This window comes from Fringilla coelebs (genome assembly GCF_963513975.1).
Source record: "Fringilla coelebs genome assembly, chromosome: 13".
NCBI classification, from domain to species: Eukaryota; Metazoa; Chordata; class Aves; order Passeriformes; family Fringillidae; genus Fringilla; species Fringilla coelebs.
The window spans coordinates 5,770,322-5,788,068 of record NC_140039.1 but is presented as its reverse complement, the minus strand read 5'-3'; the positions used below and the strand labels follow the sequence as shown (position 1 = coordinate 5,788,068).

General features: G+C 45.1%; 1 protein-coding gene across 2 annotated transcripts in view; it reads right to left on the bottom strand.

The window, feature by feature from the left end:
- The window catches only part of RBM6 (RNA binding motif protein 6), a 58,326-nt gene that overhangs the window by 25,729 nt on the left and 14,850 nt on the right, over positions 1-17,747 (bottom strand). For both annotated transcript variants that reach the window (XM_084214342.1, XM_084214343.1), the window contains exon 6: positions 10,348-10,421. In XM_084214342.1, coding sequence (XP_084070468.1) covers positions 10,348-10,421 — 74 coding nt within the window. The remainder of the gene's footprint in view (positions 1-10,347; positions 10,422-17,747) is intronic.

Genomic DNA, 17,747 nt, shown 5'->3' with positions numbered 1-17,747 from the left:
AAGAAAGGAATTTAGTGCCTTGTCAGGGTGCAGAAGTAGTGACTCTCCAGACTCTGAGGCTCTGGTGGCTCACCTCAGCTCTTTGGGAGAGTACATCCAGAGAGGTGAGTGTGCAGGACAGCAGTTCCTCTGATAAACCTGATTATCAAGGAAGAAAAAGAAACCAGTTCCCTTTTGTGCCACAAGTGCCTCAGCGTGGCTGAATTCCTAAGGGATTGGGAAGGGGAAGCAGCATGCACAGACATCTCTTTAAACTGCCACATAGGCTGCACAGCAGTGGGTGGCTCAGATATTGTGACTTGAACCCCCTGTGGGACTTTAATACCTGGTGGCTCAGGACAGAGAGTGGCCCATGCAGCCTGAGGGCAGCCAAGCACAGGGTACTGCCTGCAGCTCCCTGTGTGCTGCTCACCTCTCTGCAGCAAGCACTGGAGCACCAGAGAGCTGATGCTTTCAGCTGTTCCTCTTAGAGCCAGATGGATCAGTCATTTGCCTGTCATCAAGAGGTGTCTCTGAAACTTTCTGGAATTCACTTCTTACATTTAGTGATGTGCCCAGTACACACTGGAAGGAAGAAAAAGAGATGAGCTGAGTTAATGGAAAGGACAGAGAAGGCAGCAGTGGCAGTGAACACACCACTTCCACATGAACCAGGCCCAGAACAACAGCTTGTCAGGGAAAAAAATCCAAACCACCTCAGCAGTCCTCTCCAGTGATATCACAGGTTGGGAAGAATCACTCAGGCTTTCAAAACCTTAGGGCTATAAACATTAAAACACCTTAGTCATCATATCATTAATGTACAGCTTTGCACCGTGAGAAAGCTTCTTAGTGAGACTTCTCAACTTGGTATTAAGTGTATGAAAATACATCTTGGGATTCTTAAGACTTAAAATTACTTTCTCTGTTAACTCTGCTCCTGAGATCCTTGATGGAAAAGTACATCAAATGTTTGCTTGGGCTTTAAATGCCATCCTGGCTCAAATCTGGTTCATGAAGCCCATCTGAATATTGCTAATTTCCTTCTTAGACATGGACTGTACATCACAAAAAACCAAAGATTTCCCCTGTTGTCTATGAAAACAAGAGAAAATTACTTCCATTCTCTTGTTCTAAAGACAGTTTCAGAGTTTTAAATACTTAAATCTTATGTTTACAGCTTTATAGCTTTGACCCTCATTAAAAATGTAATTCCTTACATGACAGACTTGATTTTAGACCCGTGTCCTTCAGAAGCTGTTTGTTCATCCTGTGGAAGGCATAACTAACTGAACTTATAGGTGGCCTGAAGAGATGGAGATGCAGGAGGACACTTGGATGCAACATCTGGTAGCTGTCAACACATACACACAGTGCAACAACACCACAAAATAAACCTTCAGGCAGACTGTTCTTTTACATCTGATAGCTTTTGTTCTGCAGAAGCCAGGAAGAACTTTCCACCTCCGTCCTACGTCTCCTTGTACAAAACAGCTCCAAATTTTCCCACACAACCCTCTTCTGGCAGCAATTGTAGCCAGGATTCAGTAAGTCGGTCACACAGTGCTACTGAGGACCTGTCAGTGGCTGTCCCATTCACAGATTCCCTGATATGACAGAAGAAGAAATTCTCCCCCTTATGTGAGAGGACTGGGGAAGTTGGTGCCTTTCCTCAGCAGCGCAGAGGGATTTTGCCTGCCAGCACTTTCATTGCTCTTCCCCCTCCTGTGTTTCCTGGTCCTGCACAGATGCAGAATGACAGCAAAACTCCTGATCTCTGATCTTGTAGCACACAGTGTTTCTTGTGCTCTCTGTAGGTATTAAAGCTTTAATAAGAGTCTAGAAGGTGCCCTGTGGCTTGCAGGGGAATGGGGTGGATAATAACTCTGTGTCCTCCTGTGTTAAATACCTGTTTCCTTGTTGCCTGTGATTGATGGATAATGACACAATAGCCCATTTAGGCGTGCCGCCCCCATTTTCCACTGTAATAATTTCATTTCTAGACAAGAACATTAACAACCCAGTTACAGTCAAATGGAAACAAAAATTCAGAAATAAAAGTTGCTGACTGCCAGAGCTTTGATCTTCCATCTTCAAACTTGAATCTGAATTTAATATTTTACTCACATGAGTCTCACAACCCGAGCAGAAAACAGCAAAATGCACTGTACTTCTTTGGAATGAACCCCAATTCCAGACAGCCAAACTTCCGTTATTAAATTGAAAAGGTCCAATACAAACTCAGCTGGGAAGAAAACAGACTAAAATCCACATCTGAAGGGAATTCCAGCTCTCTCTCACTATCAAAACCCTAGATACACAAAAAGCATACATGATTTCTACAGAAGGCTAGGCAGACCATTTCTTTGAAGAGAAGGAAACAGTGGTTTGCCTTCTTCCTTAACCCCAGGAAGCGTTCAATTCAACAATTTTTTCCATCTCTGGAGCCAACATTTTACCTCCCTATTCCAGCAATCCAACACCAGCAGTGCATCAAATAATGGAAAAGCAATCGCTGCTAAGATAGCACAAAAGAATGAACGAACAGTTCTGAGGCTGAAGCTCACAACAACGACTCATCAAATGAAAACCGCAACATTTTGGTGTGCTCCCACTTATCAAAACAGTCCAGATGGAGTCCTAGCATTATAATCTGGCTCATATGCTTGTAAAACATATCTGGTGTTCCCCTCGACATTGCTGGAATTAGGCTGAGGACTCATTGGACTCAGCCCAACAATTTATGTCACCTCGTTCTCAGTGACGGGTCCTGTGCAAACCATTATGGCAAAACCATGATAGAAAATGGTCTCACTCTGGAAATGAAAGCTGTGGTGCATTCACTGAGATGCCTTGATTCATGACTGAACCCGTCCAGACATTTCCCTCTCACTGCCTGCTCATCTCCCTTAAGACTCTTCAGTGGTATCATCAGCACCGTCCACTTCTAAGAGTACAGAGGGAATTTCTGAGAGTGCAGTGCAGCTTGGTTAGTCACCAGCTTACTTAGAGGATGACTTCAAAAACATCAAAGCAAATTAGTGGCATGAGTCCTACTACTTTCATATAGGAGCTTGATCAAGGGATTTTTCATCCTAATCCAAAATCCCCTTCTGACCATATACACAATCTATCAACTGCAGCACCACAGAGTCTGTCCTACACCTGATTTACCATGTTCCTTTGAAGCACTCTGAGGCTACGAGGCACACACCTTCCAAATGCTTACACAGGAATATATTTAAAGTTTCTACAGATCTTCACAGAAAATCAACTAATGATGAATGCAAACTCAATTAAAAAACATACAGTCTGTGAGAAAGAGCAGCCAGCAGTAAACCATGGCTCTGTTTTAAGGTGAAACTGCACCTATACGTAGCATACATAGCATAATCTATGACTAAGATTTCCCCACTGGCACACAATTATTCCATTAACACATTAGGAGGAGAGGACCTGACAGCTACAGAGACAGGGTGCCATCTGTATCCTGCCCATGCATCCAAAGATTACTTCAAATCTTTCCTAGCTCAAGGCAAGATCTCACCTAGAAACGAATTCAAAGGAGGAGTGTTCCAGATGCCTCATCACTCAGGAAAATGCTTTGCGTACTGAAAATGACCAAACCAAAGGTATTTCTTAGGGAATGCTCTGTCAATGAGTCCTCTACAACACAACTTTAGCCCTATGGAAGGGGCAGAGGCAGACTGACCCATGGTACACACTGCACTTTGCATGCACAAGCAGAAGCTTTCAAGTATCCCCATTTCTACAACATCAGTGCTGGGCATGACCAAAGGTCCAGCTGTCCCATGGTGGTTCCTCACTTTGAGCCACCAGTGCAGGGAATATCCAAGCTTTTCCTGCCCAGCAGCTGTGAGTGATGCAGCACAAGTACTGATATATCAGATCACACGGCCAATCAACCAGAGAGAACTGGACACCTGTCTTGTCCATCATTCACAGATCAAGTTATTGAAACAAATTTCAGGAAATCACAATTATTCCCTCCAGCTCCTGGCATTGTAAACAGAACATCTAATCCAACAGAGAACAACTGGATTAACAAGGCATTTATAATCTATAGGGAAAGAATGGTTATTTCAGACTTCCACCATCACACAGATTTGTTAATGTCAATGGGCAAAAAATTTCAACAAACCCATCACCAGAACAGAAATGCAGGGGCCAGGAGGGAGAGCAGTTTCATTTTAGAGAAGGGTAGGGAATGATGCTTTATGTGAAACAACCTATTTATATAGCAGCCCAAGCCAACCTCAGCACACAGAATAGATAATTCTGTAATATACAGCAATATTTGAGTCCTGAGATAACCCTGCTGGGCCACACATCCCCAGCAGCAATCAGAGATACTGAGGAAGTCCCACTTAAGCATGTGCTGCATGCTCCAGCCAGCTCACCCAGAAGCTGTCCTCTGGGACAATCCCATTGCAGAGCAGCAGTTCAGTAGCAGCAAACACACACAGTCCCCACCACATGGGTAAGGTGAGGCTGAAGGAAAAAGGAGGACAGGATTTTGGAATACAAGCAGGGAGGTGGAGGGACATGGCAAGCTGGGAATCACACAAGTAGAGCAAGAAGATGCATCTTCACAACTCTTCTAGTGAAAAGTGAACTTATTTTAAAACACATTGGGTAGCATGGTTTGCTTCTTGAGGCAAGGCAGGACAGAGCTGCCAAGAAGGAGGTTGTAGTTTTTTTATCTGGGAAGGGCTGAAGAAAACACATTGATGGGAAGCTACTATTGGCTGAAAGGAAGAGTGTGTGAAGTCTCTGGCAGAAGATCTCTTACAACCTTCTGTGCCAAAGGAAGAGGGACTAAGAGGATTCACACGGCTTGGAGAGCTGAGATGACAGAAGATGTTGAGAAGACAGAAGAGAAAAAGGTCCAGAGAAATATTTTCAGTACGTTTTGGCAGTTACATTTTACAACAAAAGCCACCCTTCTCTGCACATGGAAGGTCTCTGCAGCACGCAGAGATTAAGCCAGTCCTTCCAAACAGGCAATGCCTTTATCACAGCTTCATTGCAGGATACACACATGTACACCCACACACCCAGCCCTGCCACAGGTCACTGCAAGCAGATCCAACTGCTTATTCACAGTCAAGTGTCTGCCCAGCTGCAGGAGCTCCCCACTGCAGGCTTCCGTACTGATCTCAAAAGCTGACAACTCCAGTTAAATGCTGGTACGATGCAGTGATTAGTGAGACACGAGAGGGAATGAAAAAATGATTGACTCAACATGTCAAGCCCCTGTGATGTAAGCCCAGGGTGAACTCGTGACAAGGTCACACACTGAATCAGATACAAAAAAGCCCAAATCAGCTCTGCTGCCTGGAAATCCACTCATCCACCAGCCTGTGGAGAGAACTTTCCATAGGTCAGGTGGCTCATAAAAATTCCTCCACAATGTGCATGTTTCCCAAACCATTAGGATGTTTACAGAGGAAACTGCCTAGGTATACAAGCCTTTCCCTTCACTCAAAGTGGAGGACTCCAAAAGCAGATTCTAGAAATCCACAATCAAAAGTAGGACAGGCTTCATGGGGGTGAGGGAGAGGAGGGGAAAAAGAGGTGTGCTAATGACACAACCTGAGCAAAATCCACACACCTGATATGCAACAAGAAAAGCAGAATAAAATGCCGCCTGTGGATCCAAGGAGAACAGATCGAAAGCAAGGCCACCTCCAGCACCCTGAGCCTAACACACAAATGGATTTCAGTGTATTTGTGGACATGCCTCAACTGCAGGTTAAAGCTAAAGAGACAGAGTAACATTGTCAAGTGAATAAATGATGGATACCAGACAGCCCGTGACAATGCATTTGAGGCAGGTGTCATCTTCCATTACAGGGGGAACCTGGCAGATTCTAGAAAAAAAAAAATCCACACTCCACAATTAGGCCCATTCTACCAAAAGGAAAGCAATTCGTTTTGATGCTTGGACACACATTTTCTTTTACAAATTGTAACACACTCCCTGCACCACAGGCTTCAATAAATACCCCAAGGTTACAGGTCATAGGAGAAGTTCCATTCTCAGGATAAGCACGTGCTCCTTCCTTATTTAATTGGGAAGCCACACAGAGTTGTGGCTTGTTACTGCAAATGTTTTCAGGACAGAAAGTCCTAAGCTTTGCCTGCTTGTCACAGCATCTTGTGGATTTTAACACCAACAGCTACAGTGAAAAGCCTGTGAAATATGATCTGCACCAGAAGCTCTGTTCACACAGAATACAGAAAGGCCCTGCAGTGAATGGATACAGGAAAATAGGCTCAGAGCAGGAGAAACACACAGTTGATGTTTCCAGTCGCACAGGAGTGGGACATGCTCAAGTGAGCGCCCACCAAATCCAGTAAGAATCCCTCTTACTCCCTCCAGTAAAAAACAAGCAGGGAGTGGAAACATTGGTATGCTCAGCAAGCTGAACCAGGACAGCACTGCAGGGACACTGCTCTAACAAGTGCCGGCCTCAGCACAGGAAGGCACAGGAGCAAGTCTTGAACAGCCACTCCAGCACATATCTGGAGACCTGCACAATAATGTACAGTGTATGCATTTTTAAAAGTTCATGCTATAGCTCTCCTCTTGCCCTCTTTCTTAAGAAACAGGAGGAAAGGATTACAAAGTTGTTAGTTACTAGCAACAAGCTAGGAAATATTCATGCAGCCAGTGTTGCTAAGTTTGAGGCCTGAGCGGATTTGGAGACAATATTACAGAGTCAGTTGAGACAAACCATTTGCTCCTAAGCTCAAAAGAAAAAAAACCCTCTTGCTTCCATATGTATAACAACCAACTCCATTTCAGTGAAAACACTCAGAGAATTAAAATATGCAAGCAGCAGAGACAAACTCCTTCCATTTCTGTTCCTACTGCCTTTAAGACACACAACAGTACAAAGGGTACTTCATTTCCCACCTGATTTTCTCACACCAAGTAACACGCTTGTTATGTCTGTTCTTTTCTACACATGAAGAAGGAATGCAAAAAGATCCCATGCCTATGGCCAAGTGCAGCCATGGGATGTATTCCCAAAGCTGCCTCCAAGAAGCCAACCTGATGCCCTTGGACAGGAACACTACCACACCAGGGGCCACGCCAAAGAAATGCCAAATGCCTCATCCCACCCTTTCAAAAATGAGAATAAGGGAGGGAAAATTATTTAGGAAAAAATCACGTGACTTAGCTGACAGAAACCCCCATTTTCCATTCAAAGTAACTTTCTCCCCAACAGAAAAGCAGCTCATCACAGACAGGAAAGGTCTCACACAACTCTAGTGACAGGCACTGTGAAACAAAAGGCCACCAGGAGCATCACCAACCATGAGGCTGCTACAAGGGCTGGATCTAGGCTCTGCACAACAAATCAACAGCTCATCTGCCCTGCCAGGGCAGAGCCCCCACAAAGCCAGTGGGAGAGTCAGCACCTGGCACCTCACTCATCCAGCCCTACGTCCAGCACCTCCATGCTGGGAATAACAGCAACCCAGAACCTTCCATGCATATTAGGTGGGACCTTGGCACTGGAATAAGTTGCCAATGCAACAATCAACGAGTCAAAGCAATTAATAAGGTGCCTGTTGTCATTACTTTAGCTGAGGCAGTTAATACACACGGAATGAAACTCTCCTGCAAAATCAGGGCAACACAGAATATGGGTGTTTCCTTATCACAATGTATGTAACAGAAAAGCCCCCTCAAATCTCAGCACTCATGTATACATGCTAATATTTACTGAATGGAGGGAGTTGAACCTGGTAAATCTGTAGTTTGCAAGTCTGGCAATGATCTTAAGTGGGTGCTGGTGTGTGTTGAGTAAAACAAAAGGATTTTACAATATCGGAAGGATACAATATAGAGATGTAGCAAATTGTTCTTCAGGCAGGGGCAGTTCAACAGGCATTAAACAGCATCAAAAATGCTGGTTTTGCACAAGCTATTTATTCCCAGCCTCTAGATGCCTGAGAAAGAGGCAGGTTGACTAGTGAGGGACCAGCATGTCACTTGCTATTTATGCTCTCACAAGTGACTGAATTTGACAGGGACAGTTGATAACCTTCTGAAAATAACTGAACTATCAAAGAATCTGCGTCTTAGCTAACACAGGTTTTTAGTTTTGCAGCTTGCAAAAATGCAGACTCTCAGTCTAAGGAGATGATCTTGCAACTCTACCCTGGAAGTCATTGAAGTGGAATATCTCTTCTCTAGGGACAATTCATAGCTCCCTTTCTGAAGATCTCTATTTGTCTCTAACTGAGAATTTTAAAGACACCTATTTCCTTTGCAGTATGTCAGGTACAAATATTGCCATTTTTTTAAATTTAGGTAATTAGAAGGGCTCTTTTTCATGTTCAATCAAAAGCAGATTAGTCAAGTTAACCTATGTGGGGCAATCCAGAAGTTGCAGCACTCCTGACCAAATGCATGTAGCTTGGATCATCCCAAACCTCACATTTCCAACTTCTCTAATTACTAACTACTGTAAGTCTACTAAAGCATGATGAAGATTGGCATATGGAAGCTTGGGAGATGATCCCTTCCAAGCACTCCATCTCCCAGCTTTCATCTGCACACACACAGAGCCAGGTATAGCAGGAAGAAAACTGCAAGACTTTCATACCCTGTCTGTTTTTAGCACATCCCAGGTGTCTAAGGCTGGGACCACAACTCCTGTCACTAGCAGGGAAGGGAAGCACAGGAAAGCATTCCCCAGCCTGAAAGGCTGCTGTAACTGATGCTGGGGAGGTCAGTGTAAGCAGCAGTGGAACACCAGCCAGAGCCTCTTCCCATGCATGTGTGTGCAGTAATTTACTGGGCACCTGCAGGCACTCAGTTCAGTTTAAGGATTGGTGCCTCTCTGCTGCAGCAATGGACCAAACCTGATCAAGTTAGAACACCTGCCCAATTCTATACATTCCAAATGGGAGAAAGGGCAGAGCAGGTATCAACAATCAGAAAAAGAGGGATCCCCAAATTCCCAGATACTTGGGAATTGCTCTTGCATAGGAAGTTATTTCATATGAGCAGAATGGTGGAGAGAATATGGAGAGGCAATCGGTTAAAAGCAGTGTCATCTATAATTATAGATTCTCCAGTGACAACAAAATAAATTGGGAATTGTAGAAACACTGAAGGGAAAATAAAAGTTGTCACTGATGATAAAAGTAATAATTAATTCTGGAGCCTTCTCTCTCTCTGCTCCTCACCACCACCTCGGTGGGAATGTGCCAGGCTCTTTCCCAGCAACAGAATTATTTCTGTAAAACATTTTTGTAAGTTGCAATACCTCTGTAACTGAAAATAGAGGCAAATGCGAGCGCTTAGTGGGACCTTTGAAACCCCAGCTGTGAAGACTCATTAACTGTAAGTACATTTTTGCAGATGCACAGCTCTGAATCTGACTCATAACTCTCCTCCCATGACAGCAAGACCCAGGATTCAGGTAAAAAGGCTTAAGATAATTGATATGGATCCTTACTCAGGCAAATTAGGAGGAAGAAAGCAGCAAAGAGGAGACTTAAGGGATATGGTGAAGAAAGGGGGATCAGAAGTTGGCTCTGGTGAGGGATCCATCATTTGCAGTTTCAAGGCAAAGGAGGGCAGTATGAGATGGGAATCTATGTTTTATCTAACAAATTTTATGCATCTCGCTCTTGTATGGGAAAAAACAGCTCTAGCTTCAAATACCAGGTCAGAGTAAAGGCCCCTCTGGAATAGTTACTGGGGATTTCAGTCATTTTGTCCTTTCAAGGGCTGGAAATGTTCAGATTTACCAGGCTCAACTGCACATGAGGGTAGTCCTTGTGTCTGCAGCTCTGGGTTGCTAAAGGACAGGATAGATATGGGGGAGATGCACAATTAAGCATCTCTCCCACACATAAGGCATATGGCAAAGTGGAGCACTCAAGTCACAGCTGACTCAGAGCTGCACACGAGGGTATGCACCTACAGTCACATGTGCATGTGTGTGTGTGTGTGTGTGTGCACGAACAGCCGGGGGAAGCATTACTGCCAGCACAGCTCTTCCCGACTGCATTCCAGTGAGCACAAAAACAGCAGGGTCAAAACCTGCAGTAGGAGTCTGTCAGCCACCAGCCTCTGACTGAGCCAGCGTGCTGACACACACCAGGGAGGAGGGCAGACCACTTGGTGTCCAGCAGCTCCTTCCTGCTGGCATTTCTAAGCCTGACACAAGATTCTGGTAACAACAACATTTAAACCGCGCTGTTGTGTATTATACAAGAACAGATCTTCCTTCACAAAAACCTCATTGGCTTTCCACCACCCCACCAAAAAAAAAATTTTAAAATCTTCTAGCAGCATTGACCGAATTGTAAAGCAACCTGGTTGGCTTCCATGCATCCGATGGCCTCTTCCAAGAGTGAAAACTCCACGCAGACATAGCCATAGTCGTAACCTGGGGACAGCATTTAAATACAGACGGGAGTCATGTTAGTGCCTTGTCATACAGAAAGCCACATTAAATAATCAATTTCCCTTTCCCTCCAATGACAAGCCCTCTAACCACCACCCCTCTACCTCAAAATGAAAAAGAAAGAAACCAGGGACTAGCTGGATGATGATTAACTGTGCAGTTTACCATGAACATTAATAGTAGCGTTCCCACTTTCCCTTACACAACCCAGTGACAGTCACACCCTTTCTTAGGGCAAGAAATAATTGCTTTGCTGTTTGTTTTTTTCTAAGTCATAGTGACTTTCCATTGCCAGTTTCACATGTTGTGCTACTTTGGAGGCAGCACTCTCCCAAGTAAGTGTTGATAAATCATTTCCAAGTACCTTGCTCCAGACATATTTTACACGAATAGCCAGCATTTTAATTGGGCAATATTTCAGAAAGAACTAAAACAATTCCATTGCCTTTGCTATTTTTCTTTCAACACTGCTTACTTTTTGAAGTCCAATCCCTTGCATTATGAAAAAGTGCAGCTGAGCAGGAACAAGAACTCCAACTTTCTCATTTTGGTATAGAAATCACTGCACACATAAGAGGGTGTGGGAGCTTTAAGTTTAGATTCAAGAAACTATAGAGCCTTTACTCTTCTCACTCCTTGGAAAGCTGTCATCTCCGTCACTGCAGAAGGGATCCACTGATTTAACTGTGTACTCCAGTTACCTGCACTGAAATATTATGTCCCAAAGTGCAGGGTGAACACTACAGAATCTAAGACCAACTCAAGAGCCATCCCTGATGTTGAAACTATCTCCAAGAACTGGAATGCTGAGGAACAACCTAAAGTCACAACCTCACCCCTCACATGTCAAGGCCACCACATCCAAAACAGCACTTTCCAGATGATCATGGGTAGAGATGATCTTACATGGGCATAAGCAGTGAGAGGGCTTGGCTCCCTCCTCCTGCTGCTCTCTTTTGGCTGGTTTGGAATGAAAGGAAGGCTTGTCTGCAAGTGATTGGTGCCACTTTAGGCACCTAGCTGTTGGAGTTGTTTGTCTTCCCTTCTATTTAAGATGCACATCTCAGCTCCAGTATTTTTAATCCAGGTGTGTATCTGGTTCCTACTGCTTCAGCCCCTCACCTTCCATGAAAAGGTAATTCCATGCATGCTTCTCTCAGGCAAGGCATTCCAGCCTCCTGGAAAACAGTCCCCATCTCCCTCAAGGCTCTGCCTAAGAACATTTGCTGCACTCTCTAGTTTCTCCTTATCTCTCACTTTACCATCTTTGTACTTTACCACATCAAAGATCAGACCACACAAAATTATTTCATCATCAAGCCCTACTGATTTTTTTAAGATTTTTTTTATTCTGGGAACTCTTTGCATGCTGTTCTAACAACACAATCCTGACTTTTCACCTTTGCCTCTAATAATAAGACTCCAATTTGAATCTAGCACCTCTTCCACCTCACAGAGGAATTTATTCCCCTTTCCCATATTATTTTAGTCAATATAATTATGCTAAATGGAAATTTATCAATCTGTGTGCTGTTCAGCTCAGTGGAAGATGCAGTCCAGCAGCACAACATCTGTGGTGGAAGGCAGCTAAAGGCACTTGGCACTCGTACATCAAGTGGGCACCTGGAACTAGAGGTGTGGTTTCAGCTGGCAGAGTTGACAGAGCCAAATTGATTCAGCTGTTCCCACAGCATCCATTCTGCTCTGCAGTACAGCCACACTGGATCACATTTTGAAAATGAAGGAGTTCTCCTCTCTGCAGAAGGCAGCTGCTCTCCAGAAGCAGTGCTGCCCCTTGCTGGGAGACTGCTCTGCATTCCAGGCAGTCACCTCTGCCACTCCCTGCACAGTGTGCAGCCTCACGTGGTACATTTAAAAGCCTTACTCAAATCCAGAATTCTCAAGTCACTTCTTTCCCTTCTGTTTAGAGAAGGGCTGCATGAATGATATTTGTCAGCCCATAAGGCTCCTGGTTCTCCTTCAGAGAAGATTTTTGAAAGCTTGCTGTAATCAGCAAGGCAAGATCAGAGCACTATCTTACTTCTACGTGTAGGAGACCTCATGAGAAACACAAAGTAAGATTGCAGAAATTTTCATTCTATTTGCTCTGCAATAAGAGAACGTTTACATCCCAGTCCTCATGAAGGGAATGAGTAGTTTAGACATGGATTTAATCCAGCATGACACAACTGAGAGTGCAAGGCTGAATGTTATACAGAGACACAAAAGCTCAGACGCTTGGAGGAATGTACGCCAGAGGATCATTCCAAGCATTACATGGAGACAGTTAAGGGGAAGCCCAGCACATTTCTCCTTCTACACTTTCCCCTCCTCTGCTCTCCCCCACCAAATTCACAAAGATAGCAGCAATAACATGTACAAAAACAATAACCATGGGCCCCATATCCTGCCAAAATGCAGCTCCAGGCCAGACGTTCAGCTCTTGTGGTCGGCTCACAGAGGGACGCAGCGTTCTGGAATTCACTACAAGCTGTCCTTGCACAGACAGCATCGAAGTAGTGATGCAAGAAGAGAGCAGCCTGGAGCCACTTGCTGAAAACCACTGCTGAAGATGTGTGGGGGCTTGACACTTTTCCCCTCCTCCAGATCCAGAGCTTTGCATGGATCTGACAAGCACACTCAGGATGTGAGAACTACGGAGTAACATCAGCCTTGGGCGGCACGCCACCCCTGCTCTGCCCCCCTGCCCCCAGCTCCTCCAGAGCATCCTTCCATTTTAGGCCAAGGCAGGGAGGCAACTGAAATGGAAGCCTGTGGAACAATGGCACCACACCTTCAAAAAGCAATGACTGCTGATTTTTCCACCATCTGCAACAATCACATTACCCAGAGGACAACACTTGAAACAAAACCAAGCGGTTCAAGGCTGGATCTTAAGGGGGAGCAACTACAGAGGCTCCTGCCACCAACTGTTGTGCCTCTTCCCTGCTTCCTCCACAGGGCTAGTTCAGCTCTGTGTAGCAGCTGCTGAGCTTGGATATTTTTGTTTCCGAAGCCTTCACAGAGTTTGCCTGTCAGAATGTCAACAATTTAGGTGCTGTTACCAGAAGCAGGGCATGGGATTTTGATGGAGGAACAGGGCCAGGCACCCAATGGCAGGAACTGGTTGCATAGGCATCCCAAGGTAAGCAGCGCTCCCATGTGAGTGAGAGCGCTTGGAGAACATCCTCTGGTATTCTTCAGGCCATAGAAGTAAAACCAAAGCAATCAAACCAGTAAAGCAAAACCACTGCTGAAGAACACTGTGGGGTTTTTGACTCAAAGAGACCTAACTTCACAGGCAAGTTTCACATGAAGATATAAATCCTGGCCTCTTCACCTATTGATCAGTACAATACTACAGTTTCAGGATGCACAGGAAATTAGAATGGAGTAATGATTTGCAGAAGTATATATGATCAACATAAACTCTGTCAAAAAGGAAAGAAATCCCCCACACAGCCTCTGAGCATGCTGCAGCACAGCTACACTGTCCAAATGATTTTTCCAACAGGAACACTTGAACTTGCCCAGATTTTGGCCCTAGCACAGCCATAAAACATGCATGTCCTCATCTCCCCCTATGTTTTAGGTCAACTATGTAAAAGGACTCTTGTACCTTATTTAGCTACTTCCTTTCAGCTGTGCAAGTCTACAGTACCACAGGCTGTGTACGACAGATGAAATCAGAATGCAAGGAGAGCATGCACATAGATTGCAAAGGACTTCTGCTTTCCCTTAAGTGCTTCTATGTATACACAACCCTTTACGGATGCTCCCAAAGCATGCTTGGCTGTCTTCTGCACTGAAAATGGCATAAACGCTTAATACTTAGGAGCAGGGACACATTTAGAGCTCCAGGAAGCTGCTCTGCAAGCAGTGGAATAAGGAACATTCTGCCTCTGAAACAGACGTGTCTTAGCAAAGTGAATTTTGACAGCAAATGGAGGGTCCCTGCTAGCATGCAATAGTTTGGCTAAAAATCCTGAAAGCCTGCCTTAAAATTACTGTTCTTTGGCTTCAGATATAGAGATCAAAGACTTGAGATTTAAAATAAGTCTTGTCTCTGTACAGACACAGTTTCTACTGAACAACTGACACATAGTAATGTGTTACTTCACCATAGTTTGTTATATCAAAGATCTAAATAAAGGAAAACCATAATGTTGTTCTCATAGAGGCTGTAAGCAGTGTGAAGACAAAAAAAAATTATCTCTGGAGTTTTAGAAGACCAAATGAAAAGATCCTGTAGTGACAGCAGCCCTGTCTGTGCCAAAGCAAAGATAGTTTTGGAAAGAAGGCAGGATGGCAACATGACAAAGGCAGCCAATCCAAGAGGCGACCCAGCTTCCTGATCCTAGGAATGAGAGCAGCCCGTCCTGCTCCTGCACAGCCCCAGCAAGCTGAGGGCATTAGGTCACCTCACGTCCATGGGGAACCATCACCTGCCTTTGCAAAAACAACTGTGACAAACGCCCGGCTGCTCTGGTGCAACACAAAGATGTTTCTTCTCCTCTGGGACAAGGTCTCCCATTAAAGTAACTCCATGGAACAGCTCACCAAAGGACACTACACTAACCTGGGCAGCTGGGCCACCTGCCAGCATGGTGGAGGTCCCTGCTCCTGCCAGGTGGGGCAAGCAGCCTCAGGGCAGATGGATGCAATGCAGTCTCCGAGGCAGAGAGCTTCCCCACCATCACCACAACACTTGACTTAGGTTTCTTGCCCTCGGATATGACACAACTACCACAGAAGAAAAGCATTTGCAGTTCTGGAGACTTCTGGAATTCAGAGAGATGGCACATTAAAGCAGAGCCATGGCCAGCAGCTGAAGCAGGAGATTCTTGCTGCTTGCTACCTCCAGAGACAGCTTGGCAGAGCAGGGTGCAGCTGAGGAAACACTCAACAGAGTTTTACCCATGCTAGAGGAGAAAGTCCTATTGCTCCAAGGGCAGCTACAGAATAAAGTATGGAGTGACTATGAAGGACTTCTACATCCCTGAAGGAATCTGTGGTCTCACACACTGACCTTTGGGCAGCTCAGGTAATGGAGACAGGGATGTGCACCCTGTTCTCAGAGAATCTGCCATTCTGTGATTGAAAGGAGTGGGAGATTTTGGCAATGTGCCCATGACCCCACGCACAAGATTTGCCTGTTTCCTCCACAGAAAGATGCAGATGTTGGTCTGTTATTATTCACTCATACCAGAGTGAATAATACTGGAGAACACAGGGCTTTCTCTGGATCTCTGTGCTATTACACTGGGCTACTATTAGGAGGCATCATACACTCAATGCTTCCAGGAAAACAGGAGCTCCTGGACATGCTCAGGAATGGCTGTACCTGTGTTTACTCAGCAGGCACTGTCTTTGCAGTGAGGATGGGCACCAGAGTAGTGCCTTTTGTGCCAGGCAGAGGAAATAAATCTGTCCAACCAGTCTTAAAAGCTGGAGGGCACCCCCGCAGCACGGCAGGGACAGCAGCAATCTATCTATGCTACCACAGAAGCCAAAATCATGAGCTCTCTCAATACCAGCTGGTGGATTCTGAGCATCCATAAATTTGTCAGATCTCTTTACTGCACAGATAAATTGGTCTTCAGAGCTACTAAAGCTGAAGAGCTATACTAGAATAAACAGGACAATCTGCAACAAGCCATATCCCCAAACCCTTTCAAAGGCTGAGCGTTTACAAGCCACACCTGCTGCTGGGAAAAGGCCTGTCACTTCCTCCTGTCCCTCTGTGTAAAGAAGTACACTCTTACACACTCATTCATGACAGAGAATAACACTGAAACCACAGGAAATGAAACAGAGCTGTATTCTGAAAGATAGAGCGCTACAGTCCATTCTCCTTCCTCCATCCTCAAGAACAAGACACAGAAAGGACCTGCCTGAGACAACCTCAAAGGTGGACACCACCAGCTCCATAAATTACAGGGACTACTACAGTCAGAGTCCCAAAAGCTTGTGAACCCTTCTTGGCCCAAGGAGGATAGCTTATACACAGCACAAAGTAGAGGAGAGAAAAAAAGCCAATGTGAAGACTGTACACACTGTAGTTTTATTAAAGACAAAGTATCACATTATGTTTGTACAGAAACCTGGAATCTGAGGAATGTTGGGGCTTTCACTAGACTCCATGAGAAAAGACTGTGAGCTGCATACCTGGGAAGATGGTCCATCCAGGAACTTGGTTCTAAAGTGCTGCTAATGTGAACTTGGTCTCCGGGATATACGACTTATCATCTTAGCACAAAGTAATCAGGGTAATGTCAGCACATTGTGCAAAGCCTTGAAGTTTTGCTCCAGAGATGCAAAAGGAACGAGCACCTTTGTAAAAATGGATTCTGCATGTCAGAAAGGCTGTGAGCATGTTTTATGGATGGATGTGTTTGTTGCATTTTCGGAATTAGCCTTATAACCGTGAACCAAGGCTGATCACCATCATAAACACTGACTTAGATCAGATTTGTACTTACTATTTCCCAAGTCACCACATGACAGATAAGGAAAGAGGAGCAAGAACCCCTTTTGCTTCCAAAAGACAATCCACTAGTGCCCTGAAACCAAGCAAGGCAAGCCAAAAGCCTACTGCCCACACAGCTGGGAAAACTGGCAAGGACTGCTATTGATGACCATGGACTAATTCCAGCTAAGTGTATTTTTTGGTTCTTGGCTTAGAATAGCTACAAGCTAGAGTCAATTGGTTCAGGCAGATCAGCGCTGAAGATATTTCCATAAGTTCTGGCAGGTGAGCCCTGCAGTCTGCAGAACTCTGCTGATCACTGGGGGATCTGACCACACCTCAAGGGGAAACTCCTTGTGTGCTACAGGATCTGGTAAGCTCAGGGATGGTCACCTCATCTCTCAGCAAGTGCCTGAGCTCTGCATGCCTGAGTCACGGCTAATGCTGCAGAGTGGGCCACACAACCACCACTGTGCAAAGCACCAAGCACAGCAACAAGAGATTATGCATCCTATGGTGCATCAGCACCAGCCTTGATGGTGAGCCAAGCTGCCCTCTGTATGATTAGCACAACAGGCCAGATGCCCCTCTGCACTACAGCATGTGCTAGAGCCATCCCACAGCAACCCACAGCATGTGCTTTGTACCAAACCCAAGAATCCAAGTCCTTGTGGCACCTCATCTAACTCCAGAGAGTTGGTGCCAAGCCCTCTATATGGGGAAGCCACCAGCTCACCACAAACCCACCCTTTGGAAGGGTTCCACCCTGGGCACCGCATTACTCCAGAAAGGAAACAAAAAGGTTTCTGTTTGGCACAGTTCCAGAAACACCCCCTCCC